Source organism: Nyctereutes procyonoides, unplaced genomic scaffold (assembly GCF_905146905.1).
Source record: "Nyctereutes procyonoides isolate TBG_1078 unplaced genomic scaffold, NYPRO_anot_genome, whole genome shotgun sequence".
NCBI lineage: Eukaryota > Metazoa > Chordata > Mammalia > Carnivora > Canidae > Nyctereutes > Nyctereutes procyonoides.
In genome coordinates, this window is record NW_026575048.1 from 36,483,761 (window position 1) to 36,508,255 (window position 24,495).

At 36.3% G+C, this 24,495-nt stretch overlaps 1 protein-coding gene across 8 annotated transcripts in view; it reads right to left on the bottom strand.

The window, feature by feature from the left end:
- Positions 1 to 528: 528 nt before the first annotated feature.
- ZC3H8 (zinc finger CCCH-type containing 8) overlaps positions 529 to 24,495 on the bottom strand; it is a 29,723-nt gene continuing 5,756 nt past the window's right edge. The window contains exons 3-11 of one of the 8 annotated variants that reach the window (XR_008664739.1): positions 19,647 to 19,881; positions 18,702 to 18,835; positions 16,974 to 17,096; positions 15,860 to 15,973; positions 14,343 to 14,450; positions 13,358 to 13,406; positions 3,760 to 5,126; positions 2,853 to 2,947; positions 529 to 1,366 (exon numbers count right to left, since the gene is read on the bottom strand). Coding sequence is in view for 5 of the 8 variants with exons in the window: in XM_055327464.1 (XP_055183439.1) it covers positions 13,377 to 13,406; positions 14,343 to 14,450; positions 15,860 to 15,973; positions 16,974 to 17,096; positions 18,702 to 18,835; positions 19,647 to 19,881 (744 nt within the window). In the remaining 3 variants the exon portion in view is untranslated. Of the gene's footprint in view, positions 6,543 to 10,406; positions 11,474 to 13,357; positions 13,407 to 14,342; positions 14,451 to 15,859; positions 15,974 to 16,973; positions 17,097 to 18,701; positions 18,836 to 19,646; positions 19,882 to 24,495 lie in introns of those variants that run through there. The other 7 variants (XR_008664738.1, XR_008664737.1, XM_055327464.1 and 4 more) reach the window with 7 other exon arrangements.

A 24,495-nucleotide genomic window follows, 5' to 3' on the forward strand; every position in this document is an offset into this window, starting at 1 on the left:
GATTATAATTAATATTCCCAGTTAGAAGGAATCTGAGCTCCTCAGAGGCCTGGGGTGGGAATATACAAAATGAGCCCAAACACCTGTCCCTAGTTCATTCAGGTGATTGGCACTTCTTCCACATTATTTGAGGGTTGTTGTCGGCTCTAGACACAAGGCCCTGTCACAACATGGCAACTTATTTCTTCAAGGCCAGTGGGAGAAGCTCCGTTCTAAACTCTGGACCAAGTCTCTTTTAAGTGTTCATACAATTATAGCTTAGGCCCACTTGAGATCATCTCCCCTTTGATTAAACTCCAAACCAACTGATTTAAGACTTCAATTACATCAGAAGTAAAACCACTTCATCTCTGACACATAATGTAAGATAATCATGGGAGTGAAATCCATCATAGAGTAATGCCTATGGAGGAAGTGGTTAAACAGGTCGTGTACACCAGGGGCACAGTATCTCGGGAGCCATCTTAGAGTTCTGCCAACCACAAAGAGAGCAGGGGAAGTTGGGAGACAGAGAGCCAGCCACTCTGCTTCATTTAAGAAACCTTTTTATGTTTTCATAATTTATTAATCCAAAATAAATTTCAGAAGTTTATTTTATATTAAACGTTTGACTATATACATATATAAGTTCAGTTAAAAAATTACATTCAAATCTAAACGTCACTAACTTCTTGGCAAGATCTACCCTTTATTATGTACCAGTAAGAAAAAATAACCTGCTGAGTAAAATGTGATATTCCATCAACTGTAAAATTCCAATTGCAGAGATGTTAACTACGAAAATAAAGACATATCTCAGAATGACACATAGCAACGAAAAATACGTCTACTATTTTCTTATGTTATTTTTAAATAATGTGAAAAGTGTTACAAATTTCACAGGAATCGACGCCACTTTGAGGTGAGTTGGGCATCTTATCCCTCCTGACCTAACATGTACATTTTCTCCTTTAAATATATTTATTCCTCCCCAGTTTCTGTTCCATGCTGGGAGGGAACACAGCCCTGCCCACTGTCACGTTTCCTCCTCTCTAACACCTGTTTCTTACTCTGTATTGTCCACAGGAGCAGAGATTGAAAACAGTCTTTGGTGAAGAAGGTGGTCAGGAGAGAAACGTGAACTTTTGCAGACAAATGGAGGTTTGATTCTTGGCTCACATTTACTAGCTTGCCTTTGGCTGTAGGTAACAGGGAACTCAAATCAAAATGGTTTAAAGAGTAAAGAAAATAGGTTATTCATGTGGTATAACGAAATCTGTAGGTTGATATCTTGCAAGGCTGGTGAAGTCCATGGCTCAGTTGTCATCAAGGACCCAGCTTCTTCCCAACTTCCTTCGCTGTCACTTTGGCTGGTTAGCTAGTTCCCCTTGAGGTCATAAGACAGCAACATCAGTTCTTGGTGTCATATTTAGACATGGCAATGTCTAACCTCCTGTGTATCTTAAGAGATGTTAACTCTCCCAGAAGTGTACCAGAGGACATGTATTTATAGTTCAAGCCCAAACCAGCTATTGGCAAGAATGGAACTTCCTAGTTGTTGAGACCAGTGGTTTTCAACTTTGGCTATGCTTTACAATCACCTGGGAGCTACCAAAAATCTCATGTCCACACCCCAGGCGTCCCTGTACCCTGCCCTCTGCCAAAAAAAATCAAGAGTTTCTGGGAGCAGGCTCCAGGCATCACTGTTTAAGTTTCTCTTTAGAAAGATTAAAATTTGAAGCCAAGGTTGGGAACCACAACTTTAGATCCTTGTTGATACAACCCTAAGGGTTGAAGCCAGAGCCCACCATCTACAAAGCACAGATGGTATTATGGAGGAAAGAAGGACACCTAAGCAAAACTGAAATTTTGTTAGGAAAGGGAGAAAACGTGTAATGGTATGCAACTAAGCATATAAGCTATGGAGACTCAGGCCAGGTAATGTCTTCTTACAAACATGGTTTTCTTATCTGTAAATAGCAATAGCAATCACTATTGCTATAATACTCCCTATTATAGGACTGTAACAGGTATTAAAAAGGATTTCCTATGTATGATCCTAGCATTCAGCAGGTGTTTAACCTGAGATATTCTAATCTCACTAAATCCCAAATGTGGCATTTGTGCTTCTAATTGGCAGTATGAACCCCATATTCCTCAGGCCAGATCATCATATCATAGTATTTTGACCTCAACAAGCAATAGCTCAAAAGAAATCTTTGAAAGTAACCCTCCAATGGTTATGCTTATCAAACAGACATGCATCACTGCATGATGGTTATCAAAACCAGTCAGTGAATTAACACACTTGTGCTGGTAGTCAAGAAGCCTATTAAGACAAAGGACAAGTCATTTAACATCTCTGGGGCCGAATTCCTTAAGTTCTACAACCAGATCAAGATGAAACACTAAAAGACTGTACACTCGACTTCTATTATCTTACCAACTGAAAAAAAAAAAGAGTTTTACTGTCTTGTGGCTTTTAGTAACTGACCACAAAAAAAGTTATAGGAAACCTGTCACACAGAATCTTAGAAATTACAACTATGTTCATTCTACTCATGAAGTAGACCCACGTAAGAACTGTTTGCATGAATTATTAGGAGAGGTGAGGTTTTATATCCCACCTCCATTCTGGTAATGAGAGGTTAGATAGCCAGTTTGTCATTTTTGTTTTGGCTCTAAAAAAAAGCCAACTATAGAGATAACTTTAACATAGCCAAGATCGCTGTGCTGGCTAAATGATGCAGAAATCCACGTAGACTTTCCTATCACAACGGTCTTATAGTTCTGGTCCAGAATTTTTTCTGACCAATTATGGTTTTAGTACTCAGGTACCTGCCTGAGCCGCATCAAGGGTCAGGGATATTTACCTCACAGGAGGAAACCAGAAGAGAAGCGAGGAGCACATGATGGCAGGAACTAAACGGATACAGCTGAGATGGCCATACCATAGGGCACTGAAGACCTGGTGAACAAATGGGTCTTGATCTGAGTACTGCTCGGGGTGGGGACATGGCTGAAGCAGGACACTAGGAAATGGGCTCTAACTGAGGAAAAGAGAGTGAGCTAGAGAGCAGAAAGGTCAGAAAGTGTGAAAGAGGGTGCAATAACCACCCAGATAGAAGACACCCACAGCCTAATGGCTGCTTTAGGTGTGAAGGGGTCTCTCCTCAACTTGATTTACCAGAAGTTAAGAGAGTTCACGAACACAAATATGTCTGCCTCTTTAAAATAGAAGTTGTTGACTATCATAAATAAAAAAATAAATAAAAATTAAAAAAAATAAATAAAATAAAATAGAAGTAAAGGAAGAGTTTTTTTTTTTTTTTTTTTTTTTTTTTAACTTCTCTGACTTCTCAGCCCCTCAAACCTCTGCTTGGTCTTCTAAGTTTACAAGTGAGATGATGAGTCCTGCCACTTAGAATATAAACTTATTTTTTTCTTATACATGAACTTTATGGGTAAAAATTTATACCTCATCAGTATTAAAGTATATGTGAGATAACATTATAAGGAAATAAACTGTAGACTGTCATAGAAGATTAAATATAAGACTTTTTAAGGTTCATGGAAACAGAAAAAATAGAAGGTAAATGTTCTTATTTATTCCCTTTTCTATGCCATTGATCCCATTATCCACCTCACAGAGTAATATGGCTTATACAAGAAAGTTAAACAGTATTAAAAAAGCATTGTGCCCACAGAAGGTAAGTGTGCACTAGTGTTGCTTATTGCTGACCAATGTTAGCTTACATATAGGTTTGCTATAAAACTGACCTTCTAGAATGGTGAGCTATGTATGACAGGATCTGGAAATCCTTTGAGTTCTGTGATGTTTAAAAGATACAAAGTATCAATTCTAGTAATATAATTACAAAGTATCAATTCTAGTAATATAATTACTCCTTTGCACAATTTCATTAAATTATTAAAGACTTTTTTAACGGATACTTCTGAAGTATCAACTCAACCTCTCTCCTCTGTGTCTTCCACCAATAGCAGCTTTTAGTGCACTGTCTTGCCCTCCACCCTAGCCACCACCAGGAAATGAACCAATCAACCTAGGAGACAGCAATGGGGCATGAAGAGATGCTAAGGGCATCAGGAGTCTATCCTGATTTCTTTCTTTCCTAGGTCTTGTCTGATAAACCTTTGCTTGAAGTACGTGCAATTCCCTTTCTTGCTTTAGCAGGACTAGGTTACAAGCAAAATAACTGACTCATATTTTCAAATGGACTTGGCTAAGAATTCACTACCTTTGGTATATACTCTGTGTATACAGCAAGTTAGTGATGCTATTAGTTTTCCCAGCAATACAACAATATGATAATGACAGTTTCAGTCTCACAGTATTATTCTAATAATAATTAGTACCACTATATAAAAGTACATATTTAGAACCTCATGATTGTGGTTGGAGAATTTTGCCTTTGACTATTAAAGATATCATCACACTTCTAAAATTTACATTTTACACAAGTGTACAATCTCACTAGTTTATGAACCAATGAGAAAGATAACCATTTCCATATCTTGACAACAAAAAAGTTAAGAACTCCAAGTGTAGGAATGGTATAGCAAGAGACATTGTTCCATTTTATTTACAATAGTAAGAAATTGGAAGCAACAAGAAAGTGGTTTTTTAAAAAATATCATAAATCCATAATTTAAGCCATAAAACAAAACTGTGAGCAACCATTAAAAATATGTTGCAAATGTATTTAATGACATGAAAAGATCTAACCATATAGTCATCTACCTATTATCCCAATGTCTTCTTAGAGAAACCTAACAGTTTTCTCTCTTCGATCTCCTAGATCTCTTCATCCTCACTCAGCCTAATCTTGCTTCCTATTTTATTGACAAAACTCAATCAGAAAAGACTTATACAATTTACTACCACAACATCTGCCTACCAGCCAGCATCTCTGCCATGTATGCTCCTCTCCTGTTCCACTGGCTGAAACAGCTTGGTGAAGACTAATCCCCTCACTTCTACACTAGATTCTGTCCCATCTGCATCATCCATTAAAGAAGATGCACAACATGATAACGACACAAGAGGGCGCTTTAAATGAGGACGCTTGTAAACCACTCCAAGTCTTGAACGGGCGTAGTCATAAGTACTCTTCATCTATATAAAACTACAGAAAAAAACAACAAAAACACATCAGCTAGTGAAGATTACCAACTTAGCCACCCCTACTCCCTTCCCTCAAAAAAAACCATGCACCAGCAGAGAACTGTAACACAGAAATCCAAACTGAATTAAATATCTCTGTTTAGGAATATGAAAAAAACACCTGATTTTGAAATTCAAAACCTAAGACAAAAACTGAACCAAAGGGCAGACCAGGGGGCTCAGCGGTTTAGTGCCGCCTTCAGCCCAGGGCATGATCCTGGAGACCTGGCATCAAGTCCCATGTCAGGCTCCCTGAATGGAGCCTGCTTCTCCCTCTGCCAGTGTCTCTGCCTCTCTCTCTCTCTCTCTGAATAAATAAAATCTTAAAAAAAAAAAAAAACTGAACAAAAGAATACAAGTAATGAAACAAGAGTTGGCTGATCTCAAAAATGATACAAAAAAGAGATCATGTCAAAAATGTAGACTCTAAGACAGAATAGGAGAAATTTTAATGGAAATTTAATAAGAGTTATTGGATAAAAGTGGAAAAGGAGGGACGCCTGGGTAGCTCAGTGGTTGAGCATGTGCCTTTGGCTCAGGTCGTGATAGTGGGGTCCTGGGATCAAATCCCATGTCAGGCTCCTTGCATGGAGCCTGCTTCTCTCTCTGCCTATGTCTCTGCCTCTCTCTCTCTCATGAATAAATAAAATCTTTTAAAAAAAAGTGTTAAAAGAACAGAAAGAATAAAAAGAGGAAGAAAGCAAAATTTATAAAAGAACAAAAAATGCATCATAGAGGGAAAACATATTTTAACATAATTTATGTGGTAACTATAATATAAAATGACAGAAGCTAACCTAAACATTCAGTCATTTCAATAAATGTGAATGGGCTTATAATTCACTATCAAAAGTAGGAAAGGATTTTATGTTTGGCTCATAAAACAAATCCCAACTATATACTACATATAAGAAAGGTTAAAACTTAGACAAACTAAAAAATGAAATGGTGGGCAAATAAATACTAAAAGCAAATGCAATTAAATTTCCAGTTGCAATATAAAATATGAAACCACAAGAAGGAACTTTTTGTACTGTTATATTAAAACCCATTAATCTATATTATAGGTTGGATGGATGTTTAACTCATGCATAACTTTGTAACATCATTCCTTACTTATTTGGAAAATATTAGCTTATTAATTTATGCACACCTCTCAAATGTTTGAATTGTACATTATTTAAAACACATCTTAAAATATCACCAGTCTTTAAGATCACCAACCAATCTTACCAAAAAGTATAGGAAAGCTTTCAAGCATACAGAAGCAGATCAAATGTTCCAAAATTGTAATTTTTTGCTCAAAAGCCAGAATTTTACGATTGATAACAAATATTTTCAATTATTTTCCTTGAAGTAATGGGATCACTTCATTCATCTGTGAAAAAACATCCACATTCACCTGCCAAACATCCACATCTGAAAAAAACTTTGCTGAGCCCTCAGTTATTCAAGTACTCATGAAAAAATTCAGCTAATCCAGCTTGTAATTAACATAATAGTACACAAATGTTTTTCCTTGAGAATACTTTATACATCTTCCCATTTCGCTATAGGTAATATTGACATGACGTTTACTCAAGAATTGAGGTTTAACAACATTAATAATTTCAACTTTCATCAAGAATATTCTTTTTTTCTCTAAGATTTTATTTATTTATTTATTCTTAAGAGACACACACACAGAGAGAGAGGTAGAGACAGAGGGAGAAGCAGGCTCCATGCAGGGAACCCGATGTGGGACTTGATCCTGGGTCTCCAGGATCAGGCCCTGGACTGAAGGCGGCGCTACAGCTGAGCCACCCGGGTTACCCAAGAACATTCTTAAATGAAACTGGCACCAGATACAGATGTTTTCAGAGTTGAATTCTATTTAACTTTCAGAAACCGGACAGTCCCACTAAACAAACTCCTCTAGCGGAAATGCCTCCATTGTTTCCCAATTAAGTAAGATGCTCACTTTCTTATTAAAGTATATTTTATCAAGTAAACATTCATCTACACAGAACTCTACTTCTGAAACTAATAACACACTATATGTTAATTAATTGAATTTAAATTTTAAAAAACCATTCATCTATGTATCTATAATCTATATGTAAAATCTATGACCTGTAAATAGAAAATCTTAAAGCTTCCACAAAAATAGTTAGAATAAATGAATTCAACAGAATAGAAGGATATAAAGTCAACACACAAGAATCAGTTGCATTTCTATATAATGATAATAATAATAAACAATCTGAAAAGGAAGTTAAGAAAATAATTCATTACTATACCTCAAAAAGAATAAAATTCTTAGGAGTCAACTTAACCAAGATGGTGAAAGACTTGTACAATAAAAACTACAAAGCATTTCTGAAAGAACATAAAGAACATAAATAAATAGAAAGATATCCTATGTTCATGAATTGGAAAGACTTAATATAGTTAAGTCATCAATAGTGCCCAAAGTGATCTACAGCTTCAATGCATTCACTATCGAAGTCACAATGACCTTCTTTACAGAAACAAAAATCCACCTGAAAATTCACATGGAATTCAATAGGTCCCAAAGAGCCAAATAATTTTGAAAAAGAACAAAGTTGAGGCTTATACTTCTAAACTTCAAAACGGATTACAAACCTACAATAATTAAATGGTATGGTACTGGCATAGAGACGACATATAAGACCAATGAAACAGAGCTCAGAAATAAACCTTTCCATACATAATCAATAATTTTTCACAAGGATGCCAAAACCATTCAATGGGGAAATGACAGTCCTTTCAAAAATGGGGCTAGCAGGGCAGCCCCGGTGGCACAGCAGTTTAGTGCCGCCTGCAGCCCGGGGTGTGATCCTGGAGACCCGGGATCGAGTCCCACATTGGGCTTCCTGCATGGAGCCTGCTTCTTCCTCTGCCTGTGTCTCTGCCTCTCTCTCTCTCTCTGAATAAATAAATAAATAAATCTTTAAAAAAGAAAAAAGGGGGCTGGCAAAACTGGATATCCAAATGCAAAAGAATGAAGTTGGAATCTTTCCCAAACACCTCATACAAAAATTAACTCAAAATGCATCAGAAACTTAAATTAAGAGTTAGAACTATAAAACTATTAGAAGAAAAGACAGGATACAAGTTTCACAACACTGGGTTCTGCAATGGTTTCTTAAATATGAGACCTAAGGCATAGGCAGCACAAGGAAAAAAAAAAGACAATCTGGACTTCATGAAACTTTTAAAATCTTGTGCATCAAAGGACACTGTCAACAGAATGAAAAGGCAACCTATAGAATGGGAGAAAATACTTGCAAGTCCTATATAAGTGAATAAAATCCAGAATATACAGAGAACACCCTAAAACAACAACAAAACCCTATTCAAAATAGTGCAAAGGACTTGAATAGCCTTTGAATTTCTCCAAAGATGATACACAAATGGCCAATAAGCACTTGAAAGGATGTGCAACACTAATCATTAGGAAAACGCAAATTACAACTATGATGAAATGGCTACCACCTCATACCCATTAGGATGGCTACTATCAAATAAAAAAAGAAAAAGAAAGTAACCAGTTTGGTGAGAATGTGGAGAAATTGGAATTCTGTGCATTTCTGGTGGAAATGCAAAATGGTACAGCTACTATGGAAACAATATGGTGGTTCCTTAAAAAATTAAGAACAGAATTATCACATGGCCGAACAATTTCACTTCTGCATATATACCCAAAAATGAAAGGAGCTTTCAAAAAGATACATGTACATCATGTTCATAATAGCATTATTCACAGTAGTTAAAACATGGAAGCAACCCAAGTAACCATCAACAGATGAATGAGTAAGCAAAATGTGGTAGCTACATGTAATGGAGAATTAGCCTGAAAAAGGATGGAAATTCTGATACATGCCACGTAAATGAACCTTGAGGATATTATGTTAAGTGAAAGAAGCCAGTCACAAAAAAACAAGTACTCCAGGATTCCACTTACATGAAGTACCTGGAATTATCCAAATCATAGAGACATAAAGGAGAATGGTGGTTGCCAATGGCTTGGGGGAGGGAAGAAATGGGTAGTTACTGTATAATGGGTTCACAGTTTCAGTTTTGCAAGATGAAAAAGTTCTGAAGATTGGATGCAAAACAATGTGAATATATTTAACTGAACCAAACTGTATGCTTAAAATGGGTACATTATATATAATGTATACTTCAATATAATTGATATTTTTTAAATCTTGTACTATAAGGCCTAGTCAACAATAAAAATAAATAAGAACTGCAAAAAGAATAAAAATCATTATATGCAGATATGTCTACAGAAAAATCCAGAAACATTTACTCATTAATTTAACAGAGAAATTAAGCAAAGTTGCTAATTCAATTCAGAAAAATCAACTTTGAAAATAGGAGTAAGAATAACATCCAAAATTATTTATTTGAGAAAAAAAAAACCTAACAAAAATGTGTAGGCCCACTAGGGCAAATGATAACTTTATCAAAAAAACATTTGAAGACTATAGACAACATATTCATGGACTGAAAAACTCACTTTCAAAAAGCTCTCAATTGTTTCCAAACTGATGTACACAGCTAAAGAAATACTATCCAAAAAACCCCAAAATGAGGATCCCTGGGTGGCTCAGCGGTTTGGCACCTGCCTTCGGCTCAGGGCGTGATCCTGGAGTCCCAGGATCGAGTCCCACATTAGGCTCCCTGCATGGAGCCTGCTTCTCCCTCTGCCTGTGTCTCTGCCTCTCTCATGAATAAATAAATAAAATCTTTAAAAACAAAACAAAACAAGAAAAACCCCAAAGCATTTGTTTTTGTTTTGCATTGCTGGGGGTGGAGAGGAGTTCGGGAAACTGACTCTAAAATCTACACAGGAGCAAACTAAACACAGAGTAAGCAAAAGGAAGGAAATTTTAAAAATTGATTAGATATCAATAAAAAAATAGAGAACAATCAATGAAATCAAGTTGGTTCTTTGAAAGATCAACAAAACAGACATTTAGTTACACTGATCAAGAAAAAAAAAGTAGACTTAAAAGTACCAAAATGAGGAACAAAAGGAGGACACATCACTATGATATAGAACTCAAAATTGTTGACACAGAAATCTCTTCTTGATACAGAAATGTTTTTGATATAGAACTCAAAAGGATTATAAAACAATATTATGGATAAATTTATGCTACCAAAGTAGACAACTTAGATGAAACAGCAAAATTAACAGGAAAATACAAATTACCAAAACTGATTCAAGGAAAAAAAAAAAAAAACCCTGAATAAACCCATTAAAAGGAAAAAAACTGAATCAATATGTAAAATCTTCTGTTAAAGAAAAGCTCAGACTCAGGTGTCTTCACTGGTAAATTCTACCACATATTTAAAGAAGGAATAATACCAATCCTTCAAAAACTCTTCCAGAAAATAAAGGAAGAAGGAACATCTCTCAATTCACTTGAAGAAGCCAGTACCCTGACAGCAAAGCTAGAAAAAGACATCATAAGAGAAGAAAGCTATATAAGAATAGAATAAAAATCCTTAATAAAATATTAGCAAACCAAATCCAAAAATATTCAAAACAGGTTATTCGCCATAACCAAGTGGGAATTATCTCAAGAATGCAAGACTGGTTTAACATCTGAATATGTCATAATAATGTACTATATCATGTTAATAGGATAAAGGGGGAAAATGATATGAGCATCTTAGTAAATAAGGAAAACGCATTTGACAAAATCCAACACCCATCCACAATAAAAGCTCTCAAAATAGAAGGGAACTTCCTCAAACCAATGAAGAGTATCTCTGAAATACCTACAACTAAAATCATACACAATGGTGAAGGCCTGAATGGTTTTTGCCTAATATCAGGAAATGTCAATGATGTGTGCTGTTTCTTCTATGTAACATTGCACAAGAGGTTTTGGCCAGTGAAATCACTCAATCAAAAGAAAGAAAGGCATCCAGTTTAGAAAGGAAGAAGTAAAACTGTCTTTATTCTCAGAGAAAATATAGAAATTCCTAAGAACATACATACACATCTACAGAGCTAATAAATGAGTACAGCAAAGTCTCAGGAAACAAGATCAAAACGCAAAAATCAATTCTATTTCTCTATACCTGAATATATGATCCAAAAATGAAGTTTAAAAAACATTCCAGGGATCCCTGGGTGGCTCAGCGGTTTGGCTCCTGCCTTTGGCCCAGGGCGCGATCCTGGAGACCCGGGATCGAATCCCACGTCGGGCTCCCGGTGCATGGAGCCTGCTTCTCCCTCTGCCTGTATCTGTGCCTCTCTCTCTCTCTCTCTCTCTCTCTCTGTGACTATCATAAATAAATAAAAAAAAAATTAAAAAAAAAAAAAAAAACATTCCATTCAGGGCACCTGGTGGCCCAGTCAGCTAAGTGGCTGCCTTTGGCTCAGGTCATGATCCCAGGGTCCTGGGATCGAGCCCCACATCTGACTCCCTGCTCAGCAGGGAGCCTGCTACTCCCTCTCCCTGCCTCCAGCTCCTGCTCTCTCTCTCTCTCTCAAATAAATAAATAAATAAATAAATAAATAAATAAATAAATACATACATACATAAAATATTTTAAAAAAATTTTTAAATTAAAAAATCAAAGCCATTCCATTCATCAAGAGCATCAAAGAGGAAAAAATATGTGTAAATAAACTTAACACAAGAAGTGTAAACAACATACTTGTACAGTGAAAACTACAAAACTGAGAGAAACTAAAGATCTAAATAAATTGAGATACATTCCATATTCACAGAACATAGAACATGGCAATTCTCCACATATCAACGCAAATCTCTGTCAAAATCCCAGCACAGGGACACCCGGGTGGCTCAGCGGTTTAGCGCTGCCTTCAGCCTAGGGCGTGATCCTGGGGTCCTGGGATCGAGTTCCGTGTTGGGCTGCCTGCATGGAGCCTGCTTCTCCCTCTGCCTGTGTCTCTGCCTCTTTCTCTGTGTGTGTCTCTCATGAATAAATAAATAAAATCTTAAAAAAAAAAAAAAATCCCAGCACAGGTTTTTTGCAGAAATTTTCCTAAAATTTATATGGAAAAGCAAAAGATACCAAATAGCCAAAACAATGTTTAAAAAGGTGAATAAAATTGGAGGCAGCTTATATTTCCTTATTTTAAAACTTGATATATGGGACACCTGGGTGCCTCAGTGGTTAAGCATCTGCCTTTGGCTCTGGGTGTGATCCCGGGGTCCTGAGACTGAGTCCCACATCAGGCTCCCTGCATGGAGCCTGCTTCTCCCTCTGCCTGTGTCTCTGCCTCTCTCTTTCTCTCTGTGTCTCTCGTGAATAAATAAATAAAATCTTTAAAAATAAATAAATAAAAGTAAAAAAAAAAAACTTGGTATAAAGCCATAGTAATCACAAGACAGTGTGACAACATATACGGATAAACACATAGAACAAGAAACATATAGAGCATAACATATAAAATACAAGGATAAACATATAAAGCAACAGAACACAACTGAAAGTCTAGAAATTCGTACATTTATAGACAACTGATTTCTGACAAAGGTGTCTAGATCGTGAGATCAAGCCCTGCATTGGGCTGTACACTGGGTATGGAGACTGCTTGAGATGCTCTCTTCTCTCTCCCCCAACCCCTTTCCCCTGCTTGCTCACTCATGCTCTTTCTCCACCTCATCAAAAAAAGAAATGTAATGTTGAGTGAAAATAGCAAGTCACCAATAAATACACAGAATATTTATAAAATCCAAACATGGGATCCCTGGGTGGCACAGCGGTTTAGCGCCTGCCTTTGGCCCAGGGCGTGATCCTGGAGACCCGGGATTGAATCCCACGTCGGGCTCCCGGTGCATGGAGCCTGCTTCTCCTTCTGCCTATGTCTCTGCCTCTCTCTCTCTCTCTCTCTCTCTGTGACTATCATAAATAAATAAAAAATTAAAAAAAATAAAATCCAAACACAAGCAAAACTAGACTAGTTAGTTAGTACATCAAATACAAAAGATAGTGACAAACCAAGAGAGAGAAGCAGGTCCAAGAAGGTAGACATATATATCTATGTATATGTATCAAAAATTTTGTAATTTTTTAGTGAGAGAAGAGAAAGAAAAAGATTTCTATTTTAGAAAATGGAAAAGTCCTATGCTTCCAAGCCAATTTCTAGAGATGCTTCAGAGAGAAAAAAAGAAACACACTAAATGCTAATTTTACCTTTTTATGCCTTTTATTTTCATGATGATTTCTTTTCAGTATCCAAAACCTAAATGAAAAAAAATCACACATTTTTATGCATCAATGTCTAATTCAGCTACATCATAATGCTCTTGTAATTGTCTAGTGATTCCAATACTATTTATCCTAGTAATCGTCTAATATTTACTGTTAAGGTCTGAAAGATAACTTTTACATCTATCTTTTTTCCATATATATTTCATACTAGTAACAAAATATTTGGTATGATTTTAGTTCCAGGGTAAGCCTTCATTTTTATAACCTAAAAATATCCAAAAATAAGCATCTTTGACTTTCTAATATTTACATACACTCAAGAGAACCTTCTGCCACAGGACGGTATGGCTTGGTTCTAAGATAATCTTTTATTTTCACTTATATTGCAATTTAATTTTGAAGACACTAATTCCAACTAACATACAGGAAATGAGAGTATGTAAATGACTATTATTTTTTAATTTATCTTTCCTTATTGACTAAAAGCATATTTGAAGAAAACTCGTGAAATAACTACTTATGTTTTGATGTAACTCTAAAATATTTACCACCCAATGATTCCTAGCATTCCTTCTAAGAGTATAACAGGAGTACAAGTTTTCCTACTTACTTTGTTTTCCTTTGGTTAACAAGGCTACTAAAGTTGAAATATATTGAAGGTTTTGAGAACATGCCAGTTTATACTTATATAAGTAATAAGTACAAAACAGTGTGACAACATACAACATATACATATACTTATATAAGTATAAACTGGCATGTTCTCACCAACAATAGTATGAATTTTCCTTTAACAAAAAAATACACACACGTGAATAATAATTTTCTAAATGGAAATAAATTCTAAGATTGTCAGTCCTAATATGTCCCATATAGTAACCTTAAAGAACAGTGTGTTTCCAAATTCTCACCCTTAGTTCAAACATATTCTTTAAAAAAGAAAAACAAAAGTTAAAATTATACTTACTTTAGCCAACAATTCCTGTGTTTCAGGAGTCAGTGGAGAATGTGAAAACTTGCAATATTCACCCTGATAACATTTTGTTCCTGTATGGTAAAACTTGCAAGGATATTCATGTAATCCAAGTGTTGAGGAGAACAACTTTAATCCAACTAAAATAATTTGTTATTATTAATTTCCTGATTTTATTTTCACTATATAAAGGCCTTTCCTAGTAGTAGAAACACTAAATCTCTCTTAAAATATGAGACAATACATTCTTAATTGAATTACATGAAACATCTAATTTTAGGATAATTATATAAATCAAGTTTAATGGCTATCACAGGATACTTTTTCTTCATATCTATTTTTATAATAAACTGTAGGTATGTTTCATTGATATAGGAAAAGGATGGGGATCCCTGGGTGGCGCAGCGGTTTGGCGCCTGCCTTTGGCCCAGGGCGCGATCCTGTAGACCCAGGATCGAGTCCCACGTCGGGCTCCCGATGCATGGAGCCTGCTTCTCCCTCTGCCTGTGTCTCTGCCTCTCTCTCTCTCTGTGTGTGTGTGTGACTATCATAAATAAATAAAAATTAAAAAAAAAAAAAAGAAAAGGATGTGTACTACTTCAAATACTTTAAGAAATTAGATTATTGAAAAAAAAAAGAAATGAGATTATTTTTAAACCACTCTTTTGGGGTGGGGGAATTAAAGTCAATAACAATGATAGATATTATAAATTTAGATCCTTCAGATATTAGGCTTGTTTAAAATAGGATCAATTTAAACAACTTCAATATTGTTTTCTAGGAAAAAACTCTCAAGTTAGAATTTGAGATTCTGTCTATTGAATGACTGAAGGAAAACAACTTCTGTAATACCCAAAGGTGCTATTACCCTAAAATGTTTATGTTCCACGTTTTTACAACATGTCTGCACCATTTGTACTAAAGAGTTAGGGTTATTTACCAAATTAAGGGACAGTTAACCTCCATTCAGTACAGAATATAGAGAAAACAAGTACTCCCAAACTATGCAATTCCTTTAAAAAAAAAAAAAAAAAGTAGCTTATATGAGGGCACCTGGCTGGCTCAATTGACAGAGCATGCAACTCCTGATCTCTGGGTTGTAAAATTCAAGTCCCACGTTGGGTATAGAGATTACTTAAAAATAAAATCATTAAAAAAAAAACAAAAACAAAACCTGAAACGACAAAACAGCTTATATGAATATAAACACACTTAGTTAATGTCACAGCAGAAATTCTGACAGTCTTTCTGGGGGTTGAATAGGTCTTATGAACCTGCTGCTGTACTAACTAGGTGAAGGATCTTCATTTGAGAGAATTACTAAAGAATCTATCTTTTCTCTCTTGGGGAAAAAATATCTATACAATTTAACCACTTTGATACTGGGTTGGGCTTGGATAATATGATTTTACCATAGCTAAAACACAAGCTTCATTCAAAATTATACATATTTAAAATGCTCATGTAAATATTCAGAAAAAGTAAAGTTATTATAATTTGTGATAAAGGATATTATGCAAATACAGACAGTTTTCACCTCTGGTACAATATCCTTGTACATAAAATTTACACATTTCCTTTTTCTTCTCTATCTCTGCATCATGGTCAAATTTACACTGGTCTCCCTGGGCCAAAAGAAGGAACAACAAAAAGCCATTATTTCTCACAATTAAGTCATTCAATTCCTTTTTCTTTTTTTTTTTAAGATTTTATTTATTTATTCAAAAGAGACACATAGAGAGAGAGAAGCAGGCTCCATGCAGGGAGCCCAATGTGGGAGTCAATCCTGGGACTCCAGGACCATGCCCTGAGCCGAGGGCAGACGGTCAACTGCTGAGCTACCCAGGCGTCCCAAGTCATTCAATTCCTACTCAGCTTAAGATAAGCAAATGATCCCAGAAAGTCTTAGAAGCATTAAATTAAAGTATAAAACTTTTTTTTTAACTCTAATTTTTTAAAAAGGGATTGTATTTATTCATGAGAGACACACAGAGAGAGAGAGACAGAGACATAGACAGAAGGAGAAGTAGACTCTATGCAGGGAGCCCAATGTGGGACTCGATCCCAGGACTCCAGGATCATGCCCTGGGCTGAAGGCAGGCGCTTAACTGCTGAGCCATCCAGGCATCCCCAACAGTCTAATTCTTAAAGAACTATCTTATAACCACACCACACCTAACTGCTTAAAATCCTGTTAAGTCCTAAACATTTTTAACACAAAATATTTTTTAAAAAACTCTTCTTAAACATAAAAGAAGGGATGCCTCGGTGGCTCAGCGGTTGAGTACCTGCCCCTGGCTCAGGGCATGATCCGCGGTTTCAGGATTGAGTTCCACATCGGGCTCCCTCCCTGGAGCCTGCTTCTCCCTCTGCCTATGTCTCTGCCTTTCTCTCTCTGTGTCTTTCATGAATAAATAAATAAAATCTTAAAAAAAAAAATTAAAAAAAGTAAACATAAAAGAATATTTCAATAAAGTTTTCTAGTTTAATCTTTTCCAAAAGGAAACAATTATAAAAACATATAGGTATGCTTTTAGACTATCTAAGGGAAACAAAAGTTAGCTTTAGTATATTTTTGCTATACCTTACATTTTATTATACTTTTGCTTACGTAGGTTTTTATACCTTAATACATTTCCGCTCAAGAAAATATTTACAAATTTGTTTCCCCTTGCGTTCCACCGTATGTTGGTTGATGAATCCCTGACTCATTCTCACATGCTGCTGCTTCTCTTTAGGTTTATCATCCTTTGAAAACAAAAACAAAGAACTAATTGTGAGAAATAGAAATTTAAACATTTTATTCCATTGCACAAAATTATTTTAACTACCTTTATAACTTTTTAATTGGCCTTCATTTGTAAGATTTGAACTTTTGCACAACTGAAAAATAAATATTCTGCCAATTACAATAGCATTCCAGCATTGAATATTTATGTTTGTGCAATTTGAATATTTTATTACACTTTGCCCTTATTTTTAAAGATCGGATAAAAAAATCTTTTTTAATGAAAGTGCTACTACTTGTGATAAAAACCAGTCTAGGAATAAGCCTCTTCAGAACAATGGAGACAAAACTAAAACCAATAAAGTGAACCAAAAGCAATGTGATCTTTCATTTCAAGGAGATCCTCACTGAGTGAGAGCAGAGAATAATAACCAGCTCACATTAAAAAATGTAACAACAAATATAACCTCAACGATGGCAAAAGAGATATAAAAACAGAAGGCAACTTTTATATAAAAAACCAAAGGGGAATTGCATAATACATTTTAGCTCTTCAGAAACATAAACCATTTTTAGCTTGTTAACTTGTGGTACAATTTATAGCTTTTGCATACCAAATTTCTGAATACAGTTTTAGAAATTCAGTGTGGAAAGAAGGGACCTAACTACATTTTTGTGATTTGCTCTGTAATAATGTCAAATTTCCACTTAACACCATCAAAGTTACGTGTCTAATAAATACGTGTCAGCGTAAATCTTTGGTTTTATTTGACTGTGTTATTAAACTCCAACATACATGTTTACAGTTCGTTCCTCATGTAGAAGGGCTGTCAGTTGAAAAATTACTTGAGTTAATGTAAACCAAATGAAAGGATTGCAGACAGGGTCGGGAAAGCAAACTCCAGCTGTGGCCTGGCCCTGTGTGACTCTGAGCAGTTGTCTGAACCCCCAGGGCTTCAAATTCCTCATTTGTAAAATACAGAAGGCAAGATTTTATATAAATATGTTTCAGTCTATTAATATTTGAACTTTCTAATATTTTACCACCCCTAACTCTTGTCTTCTGGACAAAGCATAACAAAAAAGGTTAGTTTCAAAGCCCTGAGAAAGGCAGAGTTCACAGTAGTCACTTACTGTCCCATCATGAATATATCTGCAGACCAAGGAAGAGGTCCTTCTACAGAGCAAAATCAAAATACCAGGAGGGTTGGGGGTGTTTTGGAAGGCTAAAGCTCAGGAATATTCATGTTTCATTCCCACAGAGACTGCAATACTAGAAACTCTGTTAAGACTCTGTAACTTTTGAAGTGTTCTCTTGGATACTTTATCTTCTCCTTGCTTCCCATGTTTTTCCAGTCACTGACAGTACAACATTCCAAAATCAAGGGATTTGTGTGCATGTATTCAGGTAAACAAGCACAACACTAAGGCTTCACAATGGTGCTGGCACCTAACAAGCGAGAGGAAGGCAGCTGCAACAGTGACAAGGGATGACATGGAGAACCCACAGACAGTGAGGACATTTTTCACCATCAGAGAACCCTTGTCTTATGGCTTGTCCCTGAAGTGTAAGATAAAAATTCTGCAGCATGTAGGTGTGTTTCTGCATGTCTATACTCTTGTACCTTTTCCAGTGAGCCACTGCTCCGCAGTGAGATGTTTGATCCTTTCTGTCCAGCACCAGCCCATTTTCGCTTCATTTTCTTCTGTTTACCATTTTTCTGAACAGCTTTAAGGTTTTTGTTTTTTTGTTTAACAGCTAAAAACAAGAAAGTTAATCTGATGTGTTTAAATCATAAACACTAAGTGTTAATACTTTAATTTCAGTTTATGAGAACATAAAAGCACAATAGCAGTTTACCCTTAAGAAATATTCTCTACAGGGGCGCCTGGGTGACTCAATGGCTTAGGTGTCTGACTCTTGGTTTCAGCTCAGGTCATTAATTTCAAGGTTGTGGGAACAAGCCCCATGTCAGGCTCTGTGCTTGGTGCAGTCTGCTTAGGATTCTCTCCCTTTTTCTCCCTCTCTTGTGCAAGTTTTTTTTTTTTATATATACAGATTTATTTATTCATGAGAGAGAGAGAGAGAGAGAGAGAGAGAGAGAGAGAGGCAGAGACACAGGCAGAGGGAGAAGCAGGCTCCATACAGGGAGCCCGATGTGGGAGTCAAACCAGGGACCAGGATCACGCTCTGAGCCAAAGGCAGACGTTCAACCACTAAGTCACTTAGGCGTGCCCCAAACAGGTATATCTTGTCCTTCATATATGCAGAGGCCAAGAATTTACCATTCTCCCTTTCAAAGCAGTCTCCCTTTCAAAGCCTTTGATAACTGCCCTATACTCTCTTCCTACAAACTAAGCATTTGTATACCGAATGGCCAGGAGGGGGGTGGGGAGTTTCAGGTCATGCAAACTCGCATCTGATGTAGAGATCCATGGAAAGCATGATCTTACTATGAGATAAAATGCAGGAGAAAATCCCCTCCACTCCTCAAATCCGAGTCCAGATATGGACAACTGTGATTGGTTCTCTAGAAAGACTTTAAATGACAAAATAATTTCACCCTTACCTTTCTGGGTATCCTTCACTCCTTCTTTCTTCCTTGATTCTTCAGAACATGGTAAGGATTGAGCAGCATTTGCCATCTCTTTAGCTTGTATATACTGCTGAAGCTCTTTAGCAAAATTATCTTCTGATTCCTGACTGCAGATATCATTATCACTATACACATCGTAGTCCTTACTTCTTGATTTTCTATATTGCAAATTCTTTGGTGATGTTGTAGAGTTCCCAAAGTGCTTAAACTAAGTAAAAATTAAATTTTCAATTTTAAACAGCTGGCATGATACAAAACAATCTGGTTAAAAAGAAGAAATAAAGACGGGCCAAGAACTGATCATTGCTGAGGTTGGGTGATGGGTATATAGAGATTTGTATATTCTTTCCGCTCTTAAATATTTAAAATTGTCCAGAATTTAAAACAAACACAACAAAACCCAACACAACAAATCCATCCTTGAAGAAAATTTGATGGAAGATTCTCAATTTGTACACCAGATGTACTTTACTGAATCAAAAGAGTAAACCCAAATCTTAATTATTTGATATAATTTGATTGAACTACAGTATTATAATTTACATTTTATCTCTCCCTTTCCATCAACTATGCTTTTAAATGGTTTAATTCAATAACTCGTCATTTCATAAAAGAACAAGTAAACAGTAATGGCCCAAGTGAAAAATCTACTATACTAAGATATATCACAGCTAGCAAAGCCTATTCTTTTTCCTGTAACTCACAGCATTGGTGGCAGCACACTGATGATAAAGAACAAAGAAGTGCCCAGTTCTCTGTAAGCAAGTTTACTTTCAGAAAGTTTTCTAACTCTGTTGTTGTAATCAAACATAGGCACCCACTGGAATAGGAACCCAGGTATGGCAGTTGACCCTGAGTCAGCCTGAGATGATCACAGCAGACAACTTTTTTTTTTTTTAAGATTTTATTTATTTATTCATGAGAGACAGAGAGAGAGAGAGGCAGAGACACTGGCAGAGGGAGAAGCAGGCTCCCTGTGGGAAGCCTATAAGTACTTGATCCTAGGACACTGGGATCACGACCTGAGCCAAAGGCAGACACTCAACCAGGTGCACCCACAGCAGACAACTTAAAATACTTTGTGTACAAGAATTTTCAAGTACTGATATAGGTGTCTACACTTGGTGACACAAGTATATCAAGTTGTGTAACTAATTACAGTTTGTATCTGGGATACATTTTAATTAAAAGATTTATTAAAAAAAAAAAAAAGCCCAAGTGCCAAAGGGCTCCTATTTTGATGTTAGGAAGAGATGACATATGTACCGTTAAATTGGCCAATCATCCTGCCCCAGAGCATGCTTTGAGACCTGGACTCTAATCTAATTTCACACAACTGACGAAGGCAGCAGACTCAAACCAAACAAACCAGAAAACCTCTATTATAAAATATACTCGGTGGTCCAACTTAATGGCTTACTTTTGATGGTTAATACAAATCTAAGAGTCATACCACCAGAGGAATGATCTAAGGCCTATAAAATGAATTTGCTACCTGAGTGAAGAATCAAGGGGAGAGGGATCCCTGGGTGGCGCAGCGGTTTGGTGCCTGCCTTTGGCCCAGGGCGCGATCCTGGAGACCCGGGATCGAATCCCACATCGGGCTCCTGGTGCATGGAGCCTGCTTCTCCCTCTGCCTGTGTCTCAGCCTCTCTCTCTCTGTGTTTGACTATCATAAAATAAAATAAAATAAAATAAAAAGAATCAAGGGGAGAAAGTTTCCTAACCTGATGATGGCTCCAATGTACACCTACCTCATCTTCATTACACTTGACAAGACTGTTAACCAATCCAACAATATCACGCCATCAAGTTCCCTGTCTCCAAGTTTTCAAGAAAGAGTACCTTTTAAAACTAATACCGTGGAACAAACTTGTAAACATAACTTCTGGTCAGGGGTTGGCAGATGTCAGCCTGGCCTCCTGTTTTTGTTAAACAAAGTTTTGCTGGAACACAGTCATACCCATTCATTCACTTCTGTGTTATCTCCACCTGTCTATTTGTGACAGGGACAGTATGGCTCACAAAGACGGTAAGATGCACTATCTGGTCCTTTATGAAAAAGCCGGCTAACTCCTGTGATAATTATTATGTTTACCATGGTTTGGGCCTTTAATTTTATTTAGTGGGCACAGGGAGAGTCATTCAATTACGCAACAGCTCCCATGGAGTATGGCTTAGTCAAATACACAGAGATGAGTTCTATTCAGTATATCTGAATCAAAATAACACAATGATCCAAATGAGTGGTTAGTGCTCACTTACACATAAAATTATGTACCAAAGCAGACCCCCTTTAACAGGTGATAACATGTCTGATTTATTTATAATAAAGAGATGAAATGACATGGCAACATGAACAAAACCAGAATAATCATTAACTATGTTGTTTTATTATACTTAGAGATGAATATTACTAATTGACTTTTCAGAAGGCAATGAAATACACAAAATACAAATGACTGCTTTAATACTTTTCTTCATGCAACTAGCTATAAACTCATTGCTTTGATATTTGTTGTTTTCTATATAATTTAGAAAGTATACAAATATACTATAACTTTTTCTCTTTAATGAAGAAGTCTAAATAAAGGGTTTTTCTAAGCAAATGATTTTTAATTCAGGATGATTTATTGAGGTAGTATGGCTTCCTGAGATACCAAATAAAAATACAAAAATGTAAAAATAGATCCCTAATATTAATGGGGGTAGGGGGGCCATGAAGTGCATTCATCAGTAATTGAGAAAAGTTTAACAAATTCTTGGCAAATTTTTGAAAAACAGAAGTTATAATTGGGAGGTTGGGCTTCGGCTGGAGTGTGAGAATGGGACTATAAAGAGGATGAATTAAAATTCTACATAGAAACAGGGAATCCCTGGGTGGCTCAGCGTTTAGCGCCTGCCTTTGGCTCAGGGAGTGGTCCTGGGGTCTGGGGATCGAGTCCCACATTGGGCTCCCTGCATGGAGCCTGCTTCTCCCTCTGCCTGTGTCTCTGCCTCTCTTTCTCTGTATCTCTCATGAATAAATGAATAAAATTAAAAAAAAAATTCTACATAAAAACAGATAGAGCTATTGTAACAAATTCTCTCTGCCCTGTCCTTCACTAGAATACTTTCAAACAGGCAAAAAAGAGAATAAAGAAATTGAATAAAATGTCTGATAAAAGCTCAGTCTTCTTATGTGGGTACTAAGACCACAGAGTGAAGTCCTCTACATCCTGGCATTTGGGAGCAAGCCCCATCAGAAATATACTCTATCTGCTCAACTTACAATAGAAGTTCTACCCTGCTGTCCAGAAGAGATCCCTCATCCAAACTCATTATAAAGCTGCAATAATTAACATGGTGAGATCTTGGGGGAGGGCTAGACAGATAAACCAGAGGAAGAGAACAGAGCCCAGAAACAAACACATCAAACATGAACATTTGATTTTTTTATAATAGACCAGCAGGGGAAAAAATGATTCTTTTTCCTCAATGAATGGTGCCAGAACAACTGAGTATGACAACAGGAAAAAAAAGTAAAACAGAATTTGTCACCCCTACCTCACAGTATACAGATACAAAAATAAATTATGGATGACTATAAATTTAAATGTGAAAAACAAAACAATCTTTTAGAAGAGACTACAGTAAAATATTTTTATTATCTAAGGATATTTAAGTAAAAGACAGAAAACACTAATTACAAAGAAGGTTAATAAATTTGAATACACTAAAATTATGAACTTTTAATTAAAAAATACCATCATGTAAAGCCACAAAATAAGCAAGTATTTGCAATACATAATCCACAATGAAGGGGAAAAAAACCCCTTACAATCAAAAATAAAGAATTGTAAATCAAGAAAAAAACAATCACAGAGAAACTAATAATTATAAGAAGAAGACAGAAAGACTTGAAAGGGCAACAACAACAACAAAAAACCTGAATGGGACAAACATATGAAAAGAGGCTCCATCCCAATAGTAATCAAAAAAATGCAAGCTTAGTTACAATGAGCTACTTCAGCAGATGGCAAAAAACATGATGGATGACAATATCAAATGTGAAGCCACAGAAATACAGTCTCTCATACGCTACCCCTGGGAATAAAAACTGGTAGAACTACTTTGGAGTAGAGTTTGGCATTAAGGTAAAGGTAAAGATGCTTATACTGTAAGACCCAGCAGTTTTAGTCCTAGGTAAATACAAGCACCTGTGCAACAGGATACATGTGAAAGAATGCAGTAGCACTACCCATAACCTCCAAAAATGGAAATCAGACCAAATGTCTACCAACAATGCTAGTATATTCAATATTGGCATATGTTGCAGCTCAGAAAATAAAAAAAGTATATGCTACAACAACTATGAATCTTTTTTTTAAAATTTTATTTATTTATGATAGGCACACAGTGAGAGAGAGAATGGCAGAGACACAGGCAGAGGGAGAAGCAGGCCCCATGCACCGAAAGCCCTGGGTCCCCAGGACCGCGCCCTGGGCCAAAGGCAGGCGCCAAACCGCTGCGCCACCCAGGGATCCCCAACAACTATGAATCTTATAATGTTGAGAAAAAGATAACAGAAAGAACACATACAATACTATTTATTCTCTTCCTATAAAGTGTAAAAACAGGCAAGGAGAATCTGTATTTTTAAGGATGACAGCATTTTTTTTTTAAAGATTTTATTTTATTTATTCATGAGAGACACATACAGAGAGAGAGAGAGAGGCAGAGACACAGGCAGAGAGAGCAGGTTCCATGCAAGGAGCCCCATGTGGGACTTGATCCTGGGTCTCCAGGATCACACCCCAGGCTGTAGGCGGCGCCAAACCGC